The sequence below is a fragment of the Cetorhinus maximus genome, chromosome 2 (genome assembly GCF_964194155.1).
Source record: "Cetorhinus maximus chromosome 2, sCetMax3.hap1.1, whole genome shotgun sequence".
Taxonomy (NCBI): domain Eukaryota; kingdom Metazoa; phylum Chordata; class Chondrichthyes; order Lamniformes; family Cetorhinidae; genus Cetorhinus; species Cetorhinus maximus.
The window spans coordinates 8,391,597-8,411,082 of NC_135880.1; the positions used below are offsets into that span (position 1 = coordinate 8,391,597).

Sequence of the window (19,486 nt, forward strand, 5' to 3'; positions counted from 1 at the left end):
TACACAATGATCAATGGCTGGATAAGGCTTCTTATAGCTAGGGTAGTAGAGGTTTAAAGAAAAATCCTTGAATTGTTTAAGAAACAATCAATTACTGTGGTGATTAGGGGCAAGTGCAGATTCCTTTTGGATAAATGAGCCCAAAGATGCATTTCGTATCCATACCCCTCATTTCCACATCAAGACCATCTGCAAAATATTCTCCCCCTCGGCCCCTTACACCCCTGCTCTGATCCTTGATCATATATTTGTCACCACCAGATGTGACTTTCCCAGTGCCTCCCATTCCAACCGCCCCATCTCCAGCCTCCAATTCATCCGGGTCTCTGTCACCTGCCAACTATCCTGCGCAAACTCCTGCTCTTCTACCAGCCCTGTGCTCGCTCGCCAGCAGTGGCTCCACCTCCCTCGGTGCACTGACTCCAAAATCCTCATTCTCATCCTCAGATCCCACCACGGCCTTCCCAGCCTAGCCTCCAACCTTTCAGCTCTGGGCCACTGTGCATCTCCCCCTGCTATTACTGTCCTGTCAGTTGCAGTGTCATCATTCATGCGACAGCTTTACGGTCACTTTAATTGATGCTAGCGTTTTGTTTTAAACTTAAGTTAAATTCTTAAAATGTCATTGTGAAATTTGAACTCCTGTTTTCTGGATTATTAGTCCAGCAACATCAGCATGACTGTGCCTTTGAGAGTAGAATGAGAGGACACACATTCAGACTAGAGAAGGGGACTTCTAAGACTGATGTCAGGAAATTCTTAATCTCAAAGGGTAATCGACATTTAGAGTAAACTTCCAGATGAAGTTGTGGAGGTAAGAATTTGGAATCATTTAGGAAACAGCTGATTGTTACAACAGGAGGACATTAGCATTTCCCTGGATGAATGAATTAAGATAGGCCCAATGGCCTTCCTCATCTGCAATTACCTTAATCAGAAAAAGGCTACATTTTGCATCTCTTCATATTCAACTATAGCTGGGGCTTTTGAAGATCTCGTCAATTCTTACGGAGGTACATCATTTGCTACTTGAAGAAGAGAGTGAGGGGCGTTTGGCATTCTGGGCAAGAGGCTTCCCTTAACCAAAAGAAAGATTAAGGTGCTCATTCATCTCATTGTTGTTTGCTGGAATCTTGTCACAAAAGTGCTGCTGTATCTCTCAGTTTTGTATGCACAGTAATAAATGTTCCCATAAAAATGCTAGCCTTTCTGTTGCTACCCTAAACCCAATATGTCACCAAAGTTAGGATAACCTGTCACCCACCCATCAGACCATCCCTCTTCAGGCACTAATGGTTGGTTCCTGATGAGGTGATGTAAATAATTTATGTGGCCCTCGCACGTCATCAAACAATGTCCTATGTATGGAGGCTGAGCCGTCATAATCACCTTAGAATACACACAAAAGCTAAACAAAGACTCCACTGAATGCAGAGAAAGAACATACACAGCCATATTCTGAATAATTCACAGCATATGGAGCCCAGCCACAGGCTAGTCATTCAAAATTAATGTACTGTCAAAGTGGCAAGAGGCTGATAGGGGAAAACAGATCTTCTGTTTGTCAAGAGGCAATGGGTTTTAGTGCTGGGGAAATGAGAGCACCTAATGACAGTGTTGAATGCTCCCAGGTCACCATGAGTTAGATACAGTAAAGCTCCCTCTATACTATCCATTCAAGTGGCAGTGGGAGAACATTTAGGGGACAGTGATCATTGTATCATAAGGTTTAGACCGGTTATGGAAAAGGACAAAGAACAATCCAAAGTAAAAATAATTAACTGGGGGGAAGCCAACTTGAATGGGGTAGGAATGGATCTGGGCTGAATAAACCAGAGCTGGTAGGAAAAATGGTAGCTGAACAGTGGGTTACCTTCAAAGAAGAGATAGTTCAGGCATAGTCAAAGTATATTCCCTCAAAGGGGAAAGGCAAACAAAGCCAGAGCTCCCTGGATGCCAAAAGAATTAGAAATTAAGATAAAGAAGAAAAATGTGCCTATGACAGATGTCAGGTAGAAAATACAATTGAGAACCAGGCTGCATATAGAAGGTTCAGAGGGGAGTTGAAAAATAACAGAAGGAAAAGGAAGTAATGAAAAGAGACTGGCAGCTAACATAAAAGGGATTCCTAAAGTCTTCTATAGGCATATAAATAGTAAAAGGAGTCGGGACGATTATGGAGTAAAAAGGGGATTTACGCATGGAGGCAGAGTGCATAGCCATGGTATTAAATGAATACTTTGGATCTGTCTTTACCAACAAAGAAGATGCTACCCAGGCCAGGGTGACCAACCGTCCCATATTTTACAGGATCATCCCGTATCTGTCCACTGTCCCGTGTCCTGGGCTGCATGGTGCCGGATGTAATTCGGACCTTTAAACTTCACACATGCATAGTACCGGCTCACCTCATGATTGCACGGCCTAACACCTGTCCCCACCTCCACCCCCTCTCATATGGACTCCAATAGCAGGCTGTCCCTTAATTTAATTTTTAATTGGTCACCCTGTTCTGCGCTGTAAAACAAAATTCTGACAAGAATGGTTTCAAGTCCCACTCCAGAGACTTGAGCACGTAATCCAGGTTGGCTTTTAACTGCAGTACTCAGGGAGCGCTCTGAAGTGCGGATAAAAGATCCCATGGCCTTTGAAGAACAGGAGAATATCCCAGAGACTTGGCCAATATTTGTTTGTCAACCAACATCACTATGCTCATGATCAGCTCATATATCTCGTTGCTATTTGCGGGACATTGATGTGCACAAATTTACTGCTGCATTTTCAACATTATCACAGTGATCACACATCAGAAGTTCTTCATTGACTGGGCAGCACTTTGGGATGTCCTGATAATGTGAAAGGTGTTTCATAAGTGCAGGTTTTTTTTCAGACTCTGGTTGTTCTAAAACACTCTGGAGCATTCCAGTCTCTTAGGATGGAAGAGACTCTTAAAAGAAACACACAGAGAGTAGTTTTAGCAATGTCTCTGCTGGAAACCTGTCACAAACGGATAGGCAGTAATCAGGTCTGTCCAACAATCACGCAGGACTGGGCAGGAGTCAGGCTCGCCCTGCAGCGTACACGAAGTCCAAATAGCAAATCACAAGGCAGGTTATTTACCGAAAGGGATAGCTTTAAAAATTGGGAATGGGAGTGGAGCAGTGCAGGAATACAGTGCTTGTTCATGCAGATCGAACATTCCACATTACCATCCTCACTAGCTCCACCCCTCAGCCCCATCACCAGAACATTTCAAACATTGGAAACAACATTTCTGGTTTAGTCCAGAAAAAGGGTGTAGAACTGGAATGCATTGGCAAGCGCTGCATTCTTTTTGTAAAAATACAAAACAAGCAGGTACGTGAGAGACAACTGCACCTGCTGCAAATTCCATGCTTCACATCCTTAAACAGTTCCGCAGCTGCTTGCTCTTAAACGTCAGCTTGTTAGCACTCTTGCAGAAGATTGAGAGTTTGAGCCCCACTCCAGAGACGAGCACATTACCCAGAATGGCACTTCGTTAAATTACAAAAAGAAATCCGAAAAGCAAAGAGAGGGCATGACAAAATATTGGTATGTAAAATCAAGGAAAACGCAAAAATGTTTTATAAACATATAAAGGGCAGGAGTATAACTAAAGGTAAGTATAGGGCCTGTTAGAGACCAAAATGTTGTTGGGAGTGGAAGCAGTAGATGTGGGCATGGTTCTTAATGAACACTTTGCATCTATCGTGACAAAAGAGGGGGACAGGATGGACACTGTAGTTGAGGAGGAGGAATGTGAAATATTGAATGAAATAAACATGTAACAGGAAGTATTAAGGGGTTTAGCATCTTTGGTTACCAGCTCCGGGTGAAGTGTATCCAAGGCTGCTGAGAGGGAAGGAAGGAAATAGCACAGGCCCTGACCATCACTTCCCAATCAGCTCTGGCTACAGACATGGTGCTAGAGGGCTGCTGATGTTGTACTGTTGTCTTTTTTTAATTAATTCATGGGATGTGGGTGTCGTTGGCTAGGCCAGCATTCATTGCCCATCCCTAATTGCCCTTGAAAAAGTGGTGGTGAGCTGCCTTCTTGAACCACTGTAGTCCATGTGGTGTAGGTACACCCACAGTGCTGTTAGGGAGGGAGTTCCAGGATTTTAACCCAGTGACAGTGAAAGATATTTTCCAAGTCAGAATGGTGAGTGGCTTGGAGGGGAACTTCCAGATGGTGGTGTTCCCATCTATCTGCTGCCCTGGTCCTTCTAGATGGCAACAGTTGTGTGTCCTTAAAAAGGAAGAGATCGACCACATAATTACAGGCCTCTCAACCTAACTTAAGTGGTGGATAAATTATTGGAAAAAATTCTGAGGGACAGTATAAATTGTCATTTGGAAAGGAATGGATTAATCGAGAATAGTCAGCATGGATTTGTTAAGTGAAGATCGTTTCTGATTGACTAGACTGAATTTTCTGAGGATATTAAAAAGGAGGGTCGATGAGGGTAGAGCTTTCAACATAGTCTGTATGTGGATTTTAGCAAGACTTTTGACAAGCTCGCAAATGGTAGACTAGTAAGAAAAGTAAAAGCCCAGTGGGATCAAAAGAAAAGGAACAAGTTGGGTCAATAATTGGCTTGGTGGAAGGAAGCAAAGGCAAAAGATCATTGGGGGTTTTTGTAACTGGGGGGCTGCTTCCAGTGGGGTTCTGCGTTCAGTACTAAGTCCCTTGCTTTTCGTGGTATATATATTAATGATTTAAACTTAAATGTAAGGGAAATGATTAAGAAGTTTGCAGATACTACATGAGGAAGAAAGCTGTAAACTGCAGGAAGATATCAATGGACTGGGCAGGAAAGTGTCAAGCAGAGTTCAATCCTGAGAAGTGTGAGGTGATGCATTTGGAGGGTGCAAACAAGGCAGGGAATACACACTAAATGGTAGGATTCTGAGAAGTGTAAAGGGATCTTGGAGTTCATGTCCACCAATTCCTGAAGGTAGCAGGACAGGTAGATAAGATGCTTAAGATGGCATACAGCATGCTTTCCTTTAGCCGATGAATAGAATATAATAACAGGGAAGTTATGCTGAAACTGTATAAAGCACTAGTTAGGCCAGAATTAGAGTACTGTATAGAGTACTGGTTACTGCATAGCAGGAAGGACATCACTGCAGGAGTTCCTCAGGGTAGTGTCCTAGGCCCAACCACCTTCAGCTGCTTCATCAATGACCTTCCTTCCATCAGAAGGGGGGATGTTCGCTGATGATTGCACACTGTTCAGCACCATTCGCGACTCCTCAGATACTGAAGCAGTCCATGTCCAAATGCAGCAAGACTTGGACAATATCCAGGCTTGGGCTGACGAGTGGCAAGTAACATTCATGCCAGGCAATGACCTTCTCTGGCAAGAGAGAATCTCCCCTTGACATTCACTGGCGTTACCATTGCTGAATCCCCCACTATCAACATCCGCAGGGTTACCATTGACCAGAAACTGAATTGGACCAGCCATATAAATACTGTGGCTACAAGAGCAGGTCAGAGGCTGGGAATCCTGTGGTGAGTAACTCGCCTCCTGACTCCCCAAAGCCTGTCCACTACCTGCAAGGCACTAGTCAGGAGTGTGATGGAAAGTGACCCTCCACTTAGCTGGATGAGTGCAGCTTCATCAACACTCAAGAAGCTTGACACCATCCAGGACAAAGCAGCCCGCTTGATTGGCACCACATCCATAAACATTCACTCCCTCCACTACCGACGCACAGTGACGGCAGTGTGTACCATCTATAAGATGCACTGCTGAAATTCACCAAGGCTCTTTAGCACCTTCCAAACCTAGACCGCCATCATCTAAAAGGACAAGGGCAGCAGGTGCATAGGAACACAACCACCTGGAAGTTCCCTTCCAAGCCACTCGCCATCCTGACTTGGAAATATATCGCCGTTCCTTCACTGTCGCTGGGTCAAAATCCTGGAACTCCCTCCCTAACAGCACTGTGGGTGTACCTACACCGCATGGACTGTAGCGGTTCAAGAAGGCAGCTCACCACCACCTTCTCAAGGGCAACTAGGGATGGGCATTAAATGTTGGCACAGCCAGTGACGCCCACATCCCATGAATGAATAAAAAAAAAGAAAGGATGTGATTGCACTGGATAGGCTACTGAAAAGATTTGCAAGGGTGTTACCAGGAATAGAAAATTTTGCGCAATGAGGAAAGATTGGACAGGCTGGGTTATTTTCCTTTGAACAGAAGAAGCTTGACTGAGTTGTATAAAACAAGGAGCCTAAATAGACTGAATAGAAGGTCCTATTCCCCTTAGCAGAGAGGTCAATAACCAAGGGGTATAGATTTAAATCAATTGGTAGGATTACCCATAAAGTATATAAAGTCTTATTTAAACACTGGTTCAGCCTCTTAGAAAAAATAAAGCATCACTGCTTTGTTCAAATGGCTATAAAGCAACAGTAATATTGTGTCTCAATGTCACTTTCAAGCATTTGAGATGTCAGTGAAAGAAGTGTCGAAGGTTGGTAAAGGAATTGAGCTGTATCATTGAAGCTGGGTAAAGCCAGTGAGCTGTATCATTGAAGCTGGATAAAGCCAGTGAGCTGTATCACTGAAGCTGGATAAAGCCAGTGAGGTGTATCACTGAAGCTGGATAAAGCCAGTGAGCTGTATCACTGAAGCTGGATAAAGCCAGTGAGCTGTATCATTGAAGCTGGATAAAGCCAGTGAGTTGTATCACTGAAGCTGGATAAAGCCAGTGAGGTGTATCACTGAAGCTGGATAAAGCCAGTGAGCTGTATCACTGAAGCTGGATAAAGCCAGTGAGCTGTATCATTGAAGCTGGATAAAGCCAGTGAGCTGTATCACTGAAGCTGGATAAAGCCAGTGAATTGTATCACTGAAGCTGGATAAAGCCAGTGAGTTGTATCACTGAAGCTGGAGAAAGCCAGTGAGCTGTATCACTGAAGCTGGATAAAGCCAGTGAGTTGTATCACTGAAGCTGGATAAAGCCAGTGAGCTGTATCACTGAAGCTGGATAAAGCCAGTGAGCTGTATCGCTGAAGCTGGATAAAGCCAGTGAGGTGTATCACTGAAGCTGGATAAAGCCAGTGAGTTGTATCACTGAAGCTGGAGAAAGCCAGTGAGCTGTATCACTGAAGCTGGATAAAGCCAGTGAGTTGTATCACTGAAGCTGGATAAAGCCAGTGAGCTGTATCGCTGAAGCTGGATAAAGCCAGTGAGCTGTATCGCTGAAGCTGGATAAAGCCAGTGAGCTGCATCACTGAAGCTGGATAAAGCCAGTGAGGTGTATCACTGAAGCTGGATAAAGCCAGTGAGCTGTATCACTGAAGCTGGATAAAGCCAGTGAGCTGTATCACTGAAGCTGGATAAAGCCAGTGAGGTGTATCACTGAAGCTGGATAAAGCCAGTGAGCTGTATCACTGAAGCTGGATAAAGCCAGTGAGGTGTATCACTGAAGCTGGATGAAGCCAGTGAGCTGTAGCACTGAAGCTGGATAAAGCCAGTGAGCTGTATCACTGAAGCTGGATAAAGCCAGTGAGCTGTATCACTGAAGCTGGATAAAGCCAGTGAGTTGTATCACTGAAGCTGGATAAAGCCAGTGAATTGTATCACTGAAGCTGGATAAAGCCAGTGAGCTGTATCACTGAAGCTGGATAAAGCCAGTGAGTTGTATCACTGAAGCTGGATAAAGCCAGTGAATTGTATCACTGAAGCTGGATAAAGCCAGTGAGCTGTATCACTAAAGCTGGATAAAGCCAGTGAGGTGTATCACTGAAGCTGGATAAAGCCAGTGAATTGTATCACTGAAGCTGGATAAAGCCAGTGAGCTGTATCACTGAAGCTGGATAAAGCCAGTAAGATGTATCATTGAAGCTGGATAAAGGCAGTGAGCTTTACTATTGAAGGTGGATAAAGCCAGTGAGCTATACTGTTGAAGATGGATACCGGTGGTGAGCTATACTGTTGAAGATGGATACCGGTGGTGAGCTATACTGTTGAAGATGGATACCGGTGGTGAGCTATACTGTTGAAGATGGATACCGGTGGTGAGCTATACTGTTGAAGATGGATACCGGTGGTGAGCTATACTGTTGAAGATGGATACTGGTGGTGAGCTATACTGTTGAAGATGGATACTGATGGTGAGCTATACTGTTGAATAGGATACTGGTGGTGGGCTATACTGTTGAAGATGGATACTGATGGTGAGCTATACTGTTGAATAGGATACTGGTGGTGGGCTATACTGTTGAAGATGGATACTGGTGGTGAGCTGCACCTTCTACAGTGGATACAGATGCAGCGAGTTGTACCATTGAACATGGATGCAGGCGTAGTGAGCTGTATCATCAAAGGTGATACAGATGCAGTGAGCTGTACTATGAAAGGATGAAAGGCACAGCAAGCTATGGACTCAAAGATGGATAGCAGGCATGGTCAGGCAATGAGCTATACCATTGAAGGTATATAGAGGCCCTGTGAACTGTACCATGACCCCACCTCCTCCCGGTCACTGCAACCTCTTTGAATCCTACAAACATCTGAGATCTCTGCTGTCCTCTTGAAGGTCAGCTCCATCAACAATTCAGTGAAACCCACTGTGATAGAGCTTCTTAGGACAACTTTTGACTGATTCCATGACAGCAACAACTACCGGTCAGGCACAAATCACAGATCCTTGATCCCAGATATTGAATATGTGGTTCTGATGAAGGGTCATTGACCTGAAATGTAAACTCTGTTTCTCTCCATAGATGTTGCCTGACCTGCTGAGTATTTGGATCATTTTCTGATTTTGGTTTCCAGCATCTGCAGTATTTCACTTTTGGATTATTAACTGAATGTGTTCTGCGCTCACACAGCTCTACTTCATGCTCAGTGACAGCCACAGTCAGGTTCATATTAACTGATTACACTGGCCAATTTGGTAATATCCAACCTCCCATCTTGAACTCTAACAAAACTTTCCTGCCAATATTTTGACTTGCACCAGTCCTGTTCACCCATTACCCTGTGCTCACTGACTTACATTGTCTCCCGGTCTGGCAACCTCATGATTTTAAAATTCCCATCCTACTGTTTAGATCCCTTCAAGGCTATCCCTGTAACCTTTTCCAGCCCTACAACTCTCCCAAGATCTCTGCATTTCTCCAATTTTGGCCTCTTGCACACCCCGATTTCCTTTACTCCAGGCTAGGCCCTAAGCTCTGAAATTCCCTCCCTAAATTTCTCTGTTACGCTCCTTAAAACCTACATCTTTGAACAAGATTTTTGGAACCTGTCTTAATGGCTCCTATTGTGATTTGGTTAAATTTTGTCTGATTACGCTGCTGCGCAGCACTGTGGGGCATTTTGCTTTGTCAAAGGTGCTATATAAATGGAAGTTGTTATTACCTCAGTGCGGGGCAGGTAGTCTGGATCAGCTGGTATCCGGGCGATAATCTCACACAGAATGATGCCATAAGCGAAGACGTCTGTCTGAGATAGGGACACATGCAAACAGAATGACCAAAGGGAGATCTTGGAGTCTGCTTACTTACATCACATTGATCTTGTTGCTGCCTTACACACAGCTCCAACTTGATGAGCTGTCTTTTGGGTGACATTGGAAATTAAGCTTATATTCAATCCATATCAGGCCCTTTCTCCACCCTTCTCTGATGTCATCCATCAGTGCCACACTTTTACTCCTTTTTAAAGTGCAAGTGTTCCATTAACTTACAAGGATATAAAGTGAAACCAATTCAAATTTTTTATTTACATCTTGAAGTTTTCAACCTTCAAACTATACCCAGGTTAAGAGAGGTCAAAGCAATCTGCTCTGGAGGATAAATAGGACCAGATAATCTGCTCAAAAACCCAAAGAAATAAAGACACTCTGCTACAGGACCGGGAAAGAGCCAGACAGCCTGTTCTGGAACCAGAGAGTGCCAGGTGGTCTGTCCCAGGAGTCAGAGAGGGCCAGGTGGTCTGTTCCAGGAGTCAGAGAGGGCCAGGTGGTCTGTTCTGGAACCAGAGAGGGCCAGGTGGTCTGTTCCAGGAGCCAGAGAGGGCCAGGTGGTCTGTTCCAGGAGTCAGAGAGGGCCAGGTGGTCTGTTCTGGAACCAGAGAGGGCCAGATGGTCTGTTCTGGAACCAGAGAGGACCAGATGGTCTGTTCCAGGAGCCAGAGAGGGCCAGATGGTCTGTTCTGGAGCCAGAGAGGGCCAGATGGTCTGTTCCAGGAGCCAGAGAGGGCCAGATGGTCTGTTCCAGGAGCCAGAGAGGGCCAGATGGTCTGTTCCAGGAACCAGAGAGGGCCAGATGGTCTGTTCCAGGAAATGGAAAGGACCAAACAGTCTGTTCCAGGGTGTAGAAAGAGCCAGACTGTCTGTTCCTGGACCCAAAGAGGGCCAGACAATCTGTCCTCAAGCCCCTTGGGCATCAGTGAGTCCTGATGATGGAGATGTAGGGATGAGGGTTGTGCAGCATGGACACAGACCCATTGAATGTGTTATGAACAGTATCACTATCTCTGACTCTCATTGTCAATGAGCGGAACAGCCTTACTCACTCAGTGAGGGGATGTGTTATAAACAGTATTGTGCTTGTTCACTCAATATACCTGAAGTCCTTTGGGATGTTTTCAAGAGATGTGATCAAGCTCAGTTTAAGTACAAGCTCTATCCTCCTCTTACTTGGTGCGGGATTAGGGGAATGAGGGTTAATGGGAGAGTGACTGTGTGTTTCTTTTGACTGCCTGGTTTTACCTTCTCATCGTATAACTCTCCTCTCAGGACCTCAGGTGCCATCCAGTATGGTGATCCAACCACTGCCAAGGGCTCCTTCTCCCCATCACCACTAGGACAGAACACAATAGCAGCGAGTGAGCACTTAATCTTTTTAGAAACTGACCAACTTGAGATCAACTTCTACATACTTTATATATTTCGAACGCAGATATAGATCTATGTACAACACATAACACTGTGGGTACATAAGTGATGTTCAAGTACATCTGATAGATCCTTCATGTTACCATGTTCTTCAACATAAACATACCAACCATACATAAGGATTGGTGAAATAATAATGTGGGTTCTTTATTTGAAAGTAAGACTACATACAGATAAATTTATTAGGAGGCTAAGTATAGTACATCTGATCACTACCCTGCTGCTTGCTGACTCCCTGCAAGTCATGGGACCATTGCATCATATCCTGTCCAGTTGATGATGATTGACAGTAGTTTAAGATACGCTCCCTTAAAGGTGCATGTCAACAGATCACAAATCCCCTTTTTTTAAACTAAAGGATTACCTTTAAAGAATCAAACTATTTATATGAAAGCAAAAGAAATTGACATTGTGTCTAATGTACTTTAACATAGAGCAATATGAACATATATACATACGAACAAGGAGCAGGAGTAGGCCATTCAGCCCCTCGAGCCTGCTTCCCCATTTAATAAGATCATGGCTGATCTGATAGTAACCTGAAATTTGCATCCCACCTATCAAAGATAACCTACCACCCCCTTGCTTACCAAGATTTTATCCATCTCTGCTATAAAAATATTCAAAGTCTCTGCTTCCACCACCTTTTCAGGAACAGAGTTCCAAAGACTCACGACCCTCAGTGAAAAAATTTCACCTCATCTGTTTTAACTGGGCGACCCCTTATTTTTAAACAGTGACCCCCTAGCTCTAGATTATAAATTTACAAGTCTTTGAAACGTACCGACGGTTTGCTTATTCATCCATCTTTAGTTATGGTGATCTTTGCTGGAGCCTGCTGTAGGTTTTCAGAATGCTGTTTGTGTTGCATCTTAGACCGTGTTCTATTCACAATAAGGTTACTTGGTGTTTCTGGTTGTAGTAATGTTCTGATTTGGCATCTGTTTCGTTGCACTGTCATACTATTTGGTGTTCATACTTGATACGATCTTGGTTCTGGGCATATAGAAACATAGAAACTAGGAGCAGGAGTAGGCCATTCGGCCCTTCGAGCCTGCTCCGCCATTCATTATGATCACGGCTGATCATCCAACTCAATAACCTGCTCCCGCTTTCTCCCCATGTCCTTTGATCCCTTTCACCCCAAGAGCTATATCTAACTCCTTCTTGAAAACATACAATGTTTTGGCCTCAACTACTTTCTGTGGTAGTGAATTCCACAGGCTCACCACTCTCTGGGTGATATGGTGACAATTTCTGCTGGATTCCAGGTACCGTCAGTTGGATGTTTTATTCGAACATTTTATCCAAAGTTCAGGTTGGGTAATTCATTACCCGCCTCCCGGTTATGGACAACTTTCACCTTCCCCTGTTTTTCGAGTAATGCATCACATACTCCTGGGAGTATTGATGAATGATGACTGACTTGTTTGTCTGGATCCAAAAAACACAGCTTGACATGTTGTCAGAACAGAATAAATTCAGATAGGAGATCCATTGTTTTTCAATTGAGTATTGGAAATTGTGTGTCATCTTTTAGCTCTTTGCAGGATTTTTAATGCTATCTGGAACTTTTTACAGCTATCAGATTTCCTACAGCTTTTTTTTAGAGTTAATTTAGCTCTGAGTTGCAGTACCTTTAGTGGCCAATACCTTAGCTGGCCATAGGTTACTGCTTAACTGCAAAGGTGACACTGTTGAGCTCATTCTAATTTTCCTGAGTTTAGCTCCAAACTCCGTCCAAAAAGCAGAGATTTCAGCGGGAAAATGGCTGCAGACTTCTCAAGTGAAAGCAGACAGTGTAAAAAGGTTTATTACAGGCTTTTTCTGACTGTTACTGGATTGATTCTTCTTCCCACTCCAGTCTGCAGCATGTTAACTTCCCTAGAAGTAGCAATAATGGACTCTCCCCTGTCTGTAAGTACTTCTTACAGTGAGACCCTCCAGACTCCAGTTAATTTCTGTTCCTGCTTAGGCTTTACATCATATAGACTTTTACTATTTAAGCTCACCTAAATCGAACAATCTTAGCAGGACCTGGTGCCTGCTGCCTAAAGTGAGATGGAACAAGGGCACAGTGCAAGATCCCTACAAAGCTGCAGAATCCTTGCCCATGCTGAATCTTGATGGTTGTTTCACTTCCACACCAATTGTTTTCTTCTGCTGTGTGTGAAGGATTGAGGCTTGTATTCTGCTTAGTCAAATGTTCAAAAACTGTGCTGCCAACCTGCCACCATTTAATATTCTTCTTTTCTTTGACATAAATGGACCAATCATACACGAGGATTGGTGAAACAATAATGTGGGTTCTTTATTTGAAGATAAGACTATATACAGATAGATTTACTAGCAGGCTAAGTATAGTACATATGCTCTCTACCCTGCTGCTTGCAGACTGCCTAAAGGTCATCAAACTACTACATTTTATTCTCTTGAGGTGGTAATAATTGACAGTAGTTTAAGATACGCTCCCTTAAAGGTGCATGTCATCATATCACAACACTGCACACATTGCACCTGTAGCCCAGATACTGAATAAATGCTGCTACATTGCACTCATACCCTGGGATACTGAATAGATACTGCACCCATGCTCCAGATACTGACATGCAGGTCCATGAAGGTGAAGGATCAGATAATAGTATTGTCATTGAATGTCAAGGGGAGGTACTTAGATCCTAGCTGGAGCTGGTGTCCTAGCCAAGAAGTTCCAGTATAGTTATAATACTAGCAACTACCCAACAATATGAAAAATTGCCCAGGTACGTCTTATCCAAAAAAACAGGACAAATCCAATCTGCCCAATTATCACCCGTCAGTCTACTCTTGATCATCAAAGTGATGGAAGGTATTGTCTACAGTGCTTAGCAATAACCTGCTCATGCTCAGTTTGGGTTCTGCAGGACCATTTAGCTCCTGACCTCACTACAGCCTTGGTCCAGACACAGGCTGAATTCAAGAGGTGAGTGAGAGTTACTACCTTTGATATCAAGGCAGCATTTGACCAAGTCTGACATCTAGGAGCCCTAGAAAAATTGACTCAATGAGAGTCAGGGGGAAAACTTTCCACTGGGTGAATAGGGTGGTAAATAAAGCATATGGAATGCCTTATTTTATTGGACGAGGTATAGAATACAAAAGCAGGGACGTAATGATGGAACTGTATAAAATGCTGGTTAGGTCACAGCTGGAATTTTGTGTACAGTTCTGGTTGCCACATTGCAGGAAGAACACAATTGCTCAGGAGAGAGTACAGAGGAGATTTACAAGAATGTAAATCTCCTCTGTACTCTCCAGAGCAATTACTTTCATGAAGGTGAAGGATCAGGCATTAGTAATGTCACTGGATGTCAAGGGGAGGTACTTAGATCCTAGCTGGAGATGGTGTGAGTGCACATATTACTTGCCACTTATTGGCTCAAAGTTGGATATTGTCCACGTCTTGCCGCACGTTATTGTGATCTTAGCCGAGACCAGCAACTTTTTTAAAAAATAAATCCAAATCCCTAGTTATTTACTGAAACAATGAAGCCACAAGATTCCATGGTTTAAACAAAGTAATAGTTTTACTATACAAGAGTCAAACAAAGCAAAGACTAAATGCTACCATAGCTAATTCCCTATACTCTAAAACCCAGAATCAACGTAAATTAAACGTGAATTAACAGGCAAATTGTGGTCGATTATTAACTATAACACACATTAAATGGCAGATACAACTAGGATAGAACTTATGAATTGGCTAGGCAGTCCATCCAGCATATATGTTATCAATCTCAGCCACAAAGACCTTCAAAACACTGTCATCCTCACAAAGAATTCAGGTTCCTCTTCTTTTAGGATATAACCTGATCCTTAGCCAACGGCAGTGCGCAATCAAACCGAGTTCTATGGGCATGGTCTTCACCAAAAATAGCACATGTCTGCAGAACCTCTATAACTCTGCTTATGTAGATCCATCAATGTTATCTTCAAGTAACAGAAGTAGCTGTAGCAACTATATACTTCCCAATCTCAGCTTCTAGATCTAGCCTCTGTCTTCATCCTGCCCGTGTTGCACCACTGCAATCATCATCATCATCATCATCATCATCTGAGCTTTGATAGCCCTCTGTCCTATTATATGGTTTCCACCAATTCCAGACTCTCCAGAAGTTTTGGTTTCCAATCTCGGTTTCAGTCTTAGTTTCCTTAGAGAGTCACTTTCCTTTCTCAGTTTCCCTTTTTGGTTTCCCCTTTCAATAGGGTCTGTCTCAAAAGCTACAAGCTTTGAAACCATGGACTCTATCACAATGCAAATATGGATTGTCTGAGAAAGCACCCTATGTCATATCCTATATCATATCTTTGTTTTAATTAAAAATAGTATTAAACTAATGGAATCTAAATCTTCGAGAACACCTTTGATGACAGCAGGAGCTTCCCACCGTGCAGCATGACAATCCTCTGCAATCTCTGCACTCCTCCAAGTTTGGTCTTTTGTACATTCCCCATTTCCTTTACCCCACTATTAGTGGCTCCTGCTTTCAGCTGCCTAGGCTCAAAGCTATGGAATCCCCTTCTTAATCTTCTCTGCCTCTCTACTTCTCCTTTGAAACACTCCTGGAAACCCACCTGTTTAACCAAACTTTTGGTATCCTGTCCTAATATCTCCTTATGTGGCTCAAAGTCAAGTTTTTGTCTGATTATGCTCCTGTGAGCTGTCTTGCAACAATTTACTGATGTAAGTTGTGTCAATCGATGGATGTGCCCCAGAGTTATAAGGTATCTGTGCTCTGAGCCTTTGAGTAGAGTACAGAGATGTGCCTTGCTTTGATAAGCACATCAATCCGCTAAATTGAAAAAAGAATTATTAAAAGAAAACAAGCCGGGGCCTCAGCACTCTATCAGAGTTGGTCCCATAAACTTTATGAGCAAATTCAATCTCAGATTCTGACCTACTCCATTAGAGACAGCCATGCTAAACAATTGGAGATTGACCTTTAAGACCTGCTCTACTCATCTGAGTGGTCGCATTCTCATGACAAGTGTATGGATGACCCAATCAAACTGGAGACATTTTACAGGCTGCCAGAGGGGACATCCTGTCATTTAACTGTTGATTTAACAGCTCCACTCAACAAATATCTCATTCAACCAAAGGTCAGGGAAAATGAGTTGTCGCACTAAAATGTTTATGGACTTGTTAAACACCAAGCCGTGAAACACCAGGCACATCCAGCAGAAACAAAGTCCAAGATCCATTATGAACTCAACTTAGGCTGTGGGGGCTCAAAACAAGTTGCACAAAATCATCTAGACCCAGGAGGATATCTATACGTCTGTTCTCTTTATTGAGACAAAATTTTATTATACTTCTGCTGCAACGTTTTCAATTATGAATCCCTATGTCATCAATTTACAGTGCAGACTACCTATGTAAACTTGTCACACTGTAATTACACCCTCCCACCAAGAGGGATGCTATATCCTTCAGTTCTGCATCTGACAGCTGCTCAGTCTGTGCTGCAGAGAAACACTCCTGCTTCAACCCCAATACCACACTCTGCAACAAACAGTGTAGTCAGTTTTGCTATTTGGCAATACACATAAAATCAAAGGAATATATAAAACTAAGGATTAAACTTCAGACTTTAAAATGGAGTCTGAATTTTGTCTGTAACCTCAGTCCAATTATCCTGTGCCCTCTAATCTTATTACACCTGACCATCACACTTAAGTTTGACTTCACTGATGCCATCAAATAACTAATTAATTTTATAAACACTGGGTAGCACTCACTCTTCCTGTAAGTTAGAAGGTTACGAATTCAACCCCCTCAGGTGGATGTCAAAAATCACAATGCATTATTTTGAAGAAAAGCTGCAGAATTCTCCAGACATTATCATAATGCTGTTTGTGAGACCTTGCTGCGCACAAATTGACTTCCACATTTCTTGCATTACAACGCAGACTACATTTCAAACAAGCTCCTAATTGGTTGTAAGGTTATTTGGGACATCTTGAGGTTGTAAAAAAAAACTTGCATTTATATAGCACTTTTCATGACCACTGGACATTGCCAAGCATTTTTCAGCCAATGAAGTACATTTCAAAGTGTAGGCTTGTAATGTAGGAAACGGGGCAGCTAATTTGCTTAGTGAACTTCCACAAATAGCAATAAATCAGGAATGTGAGAATGAGCAGATGATTTGTTTTGTTGATTGAGGGATAAACATCGGCCAGAACTCTGCTAGGGATAGTTCCCTTGCTCTTCTTTGAAATAATGCCATGGGATCAATACATCCACCTGAGCAGGCAGGCAAGGTGTAATGTCACATTCAAACAGCGGTACCTCCAGCAGTGCAGCACTCCCTCAGTACTGCACTGGAGTGTGAGCCTTCATTTTTGTGCTCAAGCCCTGAAGTGAGACTTGTACCTGGGATCTTGCAATTCAGAGGCGAGTTGCTACCCATGTGTGAAAGGCATTATATAAATGCAAACTTCTTCAAGGGAATGTCTTTATTTGAGAGTGGGGAGAATGAGGTAAGGTCGTGGTGTCAAAATTAGATTGCATTTCACAGCAGAGAAGACTTTATGTTTCAGACATTCTGTACTTCATTGGCTGTAAAACACTTCAACCCAGCTTCACCTGCTCCACCCCACCTTAGACAGTATAAATTTAATCACATTTCTACTTCTTTTTAGCTCTTTAAGAAGAGTCATATGGACTCAAAACGTTAACTCTGTTTCTCTCTCCACAGATGCTGTCAGACCTGCTGAGTTTTTCCAGCATTTTCTGTTTTTAATTCTGTAACTATTTACACCTCCTCTGGATCCATCCTTTGTTTTCATGTTTGTCCCATTTTCACCCCCTTGTGCTTTGCACCATCAGCCCTTTTGTCATTTAATCACTCATGCCCTCTATCCTATCACAGAGCATCCCCTTCATCTTTACCGTGGCCCCCCAACAACCCCCATTATGGCATTTATACTTGATTAAACATTTTTAAACCTCTTACACCTTCCAATTCTGATGAAACGTCATGGACCTGTAATGTCAATTCTGTTACAGTCACCACAGATGCTGTGTGACCTGGAATCATATAATGGTTAGAGCACAAAAGGAGGTTGTTCAGACCATCAAGTCAGTCCCAGCTCTCCATAAAACCAATACAACTAGTCCCACTTTCTCACCCTTTCCTCCTAGCCCTGCAATTTTTTTCTCTTCAGGTGCTTATCCAATCCCGTTTTGAAAGCCCCGATTGTATATGCCTCCACCACACTTTTAGAGAGTGCAGTTCAACATCCTAGTTCCACATCCAGGTAAATATGTGGACTTCCTGCTGTTTAGCACCACATCAAGCTCTGTGAGTTCAGCACGCAGTGAGGGAAGCACTGAAGTGTTTGAAAATTGGGAATGACACACAGGACCCTAATATAAATTATACTGTACTTAAAATTTCCTGATATGCACTCCTTTCGTTAAACCCATTTACCTTATCCAACATGGTAGGTGGTGCACCTCAAAACAGAAATTTGCACACACTGCATGCTCAGGGGACGATTTAGCATGGTCATATTTTGTTTTATTTATTCTTTCATTGGATGTGGGCATCGCAGGCAAGGCGAGCATTTGTTGCCCATCTCTAATTGCCCCTGAACTGAGTGGCTTGCTAGGCCATTTCAGAGGGCACTTAAGAGTCAACCACATTGCAGTGGGTCTGGAGTCACATGAGGGCCAGACCAGGGAAGGACAGCAGATTTCCTTCCCTAAAGGGCATTAGTGAACCAGATGGGTTTTTACAACAATTGATGATAGTCTTATGCTCACCATTACTGAGAGTAGCTTTTAATTCAAGATTTTATTAATTGAATTAAAATTCCATCAGCTGCTGTGGGTGGGATTTGAACCTCTGTCCCCAGAGCATTAACCTGGGCCACTGGATTACTAGCCCTGTGACATTACCACTACACCACAGTCTCATACGAACAAGGAGCAGGAGTAGGCCTTTCGGCCCCTTGAGCCTCCTCCGCCATTCAATAAGATCATGGCTGATCTGATAGTAACCTCAAGAGGAAACACGGTCTCCACATCTACCCTGTCAAGACCCCTCAGGATCTTATATGTTTCAATCAAGTCACCTCGTACTCATCTAAACTCCAGTGGATATAAGCCTAGCCTGACCAACCTTTCCCCATAAGTCTCCCACGTTACTAAATTACTAGAGGGGAGGTAATGGCATAGTGGTATTGTCACTGGATTAGTAATCTAGAGACCCAGGGTAATATGCTGGAGACCTGGGTTTGTATCCCACCCTGGCAGATGGCAAAGTTTGAATTCAATAACAAACCTGGATTAAGAGTCTAATGATGACTGTGAAGCCATTGTCATCAAAACCCATCTGGATCACCAATGTCCTTTAGGGAAGGAAATCTGCCATCCTTACTGGGTGGCCTACATGTGACTCCAGAAATGTGGTTGGCTCTTACTTGGCCTAGCAAGCCACCCAGTTCTCAAGGGCAATTAGGGATTAGCAATAAAAGCTGAATGAAA

General features: G+C 43.2%; 2 protein-coding genes across 2 annotated transcripts in view; both read right to left on the reverse strand.

The window, feature by feature from the left end:
• Window positions 1-19,486, reverse strand: part of LOC144692089 (uncharacterized) — a 981,581-nt gene that overhangs the window by 775,690 nt on the left and 186,405 nt on the right. The window lies entirely within an intron of this gene.
• The window catches only part of tesk1b (testis associated actin remodelling kinase 1b), a 147,409-nt gene that overhangs the window by 6,738 nt on the left and 121,185 nt on the right, over window positions 1-19,486 (reverse strand). Inside the window, exons 6-7 of the mRNA XM_078560556.1 lie at window positions 10,765-10,855; window positions 9,411-9,494 (exon numbers count right to left, since the gene is read on the reverse strand). Coding sequence (XP_078416682.1) covers window positions 9,411-9,494; window positions 10,765-10,855 — 175 coding nt within the window. The remainder of the gene's footprint in view (window positions 1-9,410; window positions 9,495-10,764; window positions 10,856-19,486) is intronic.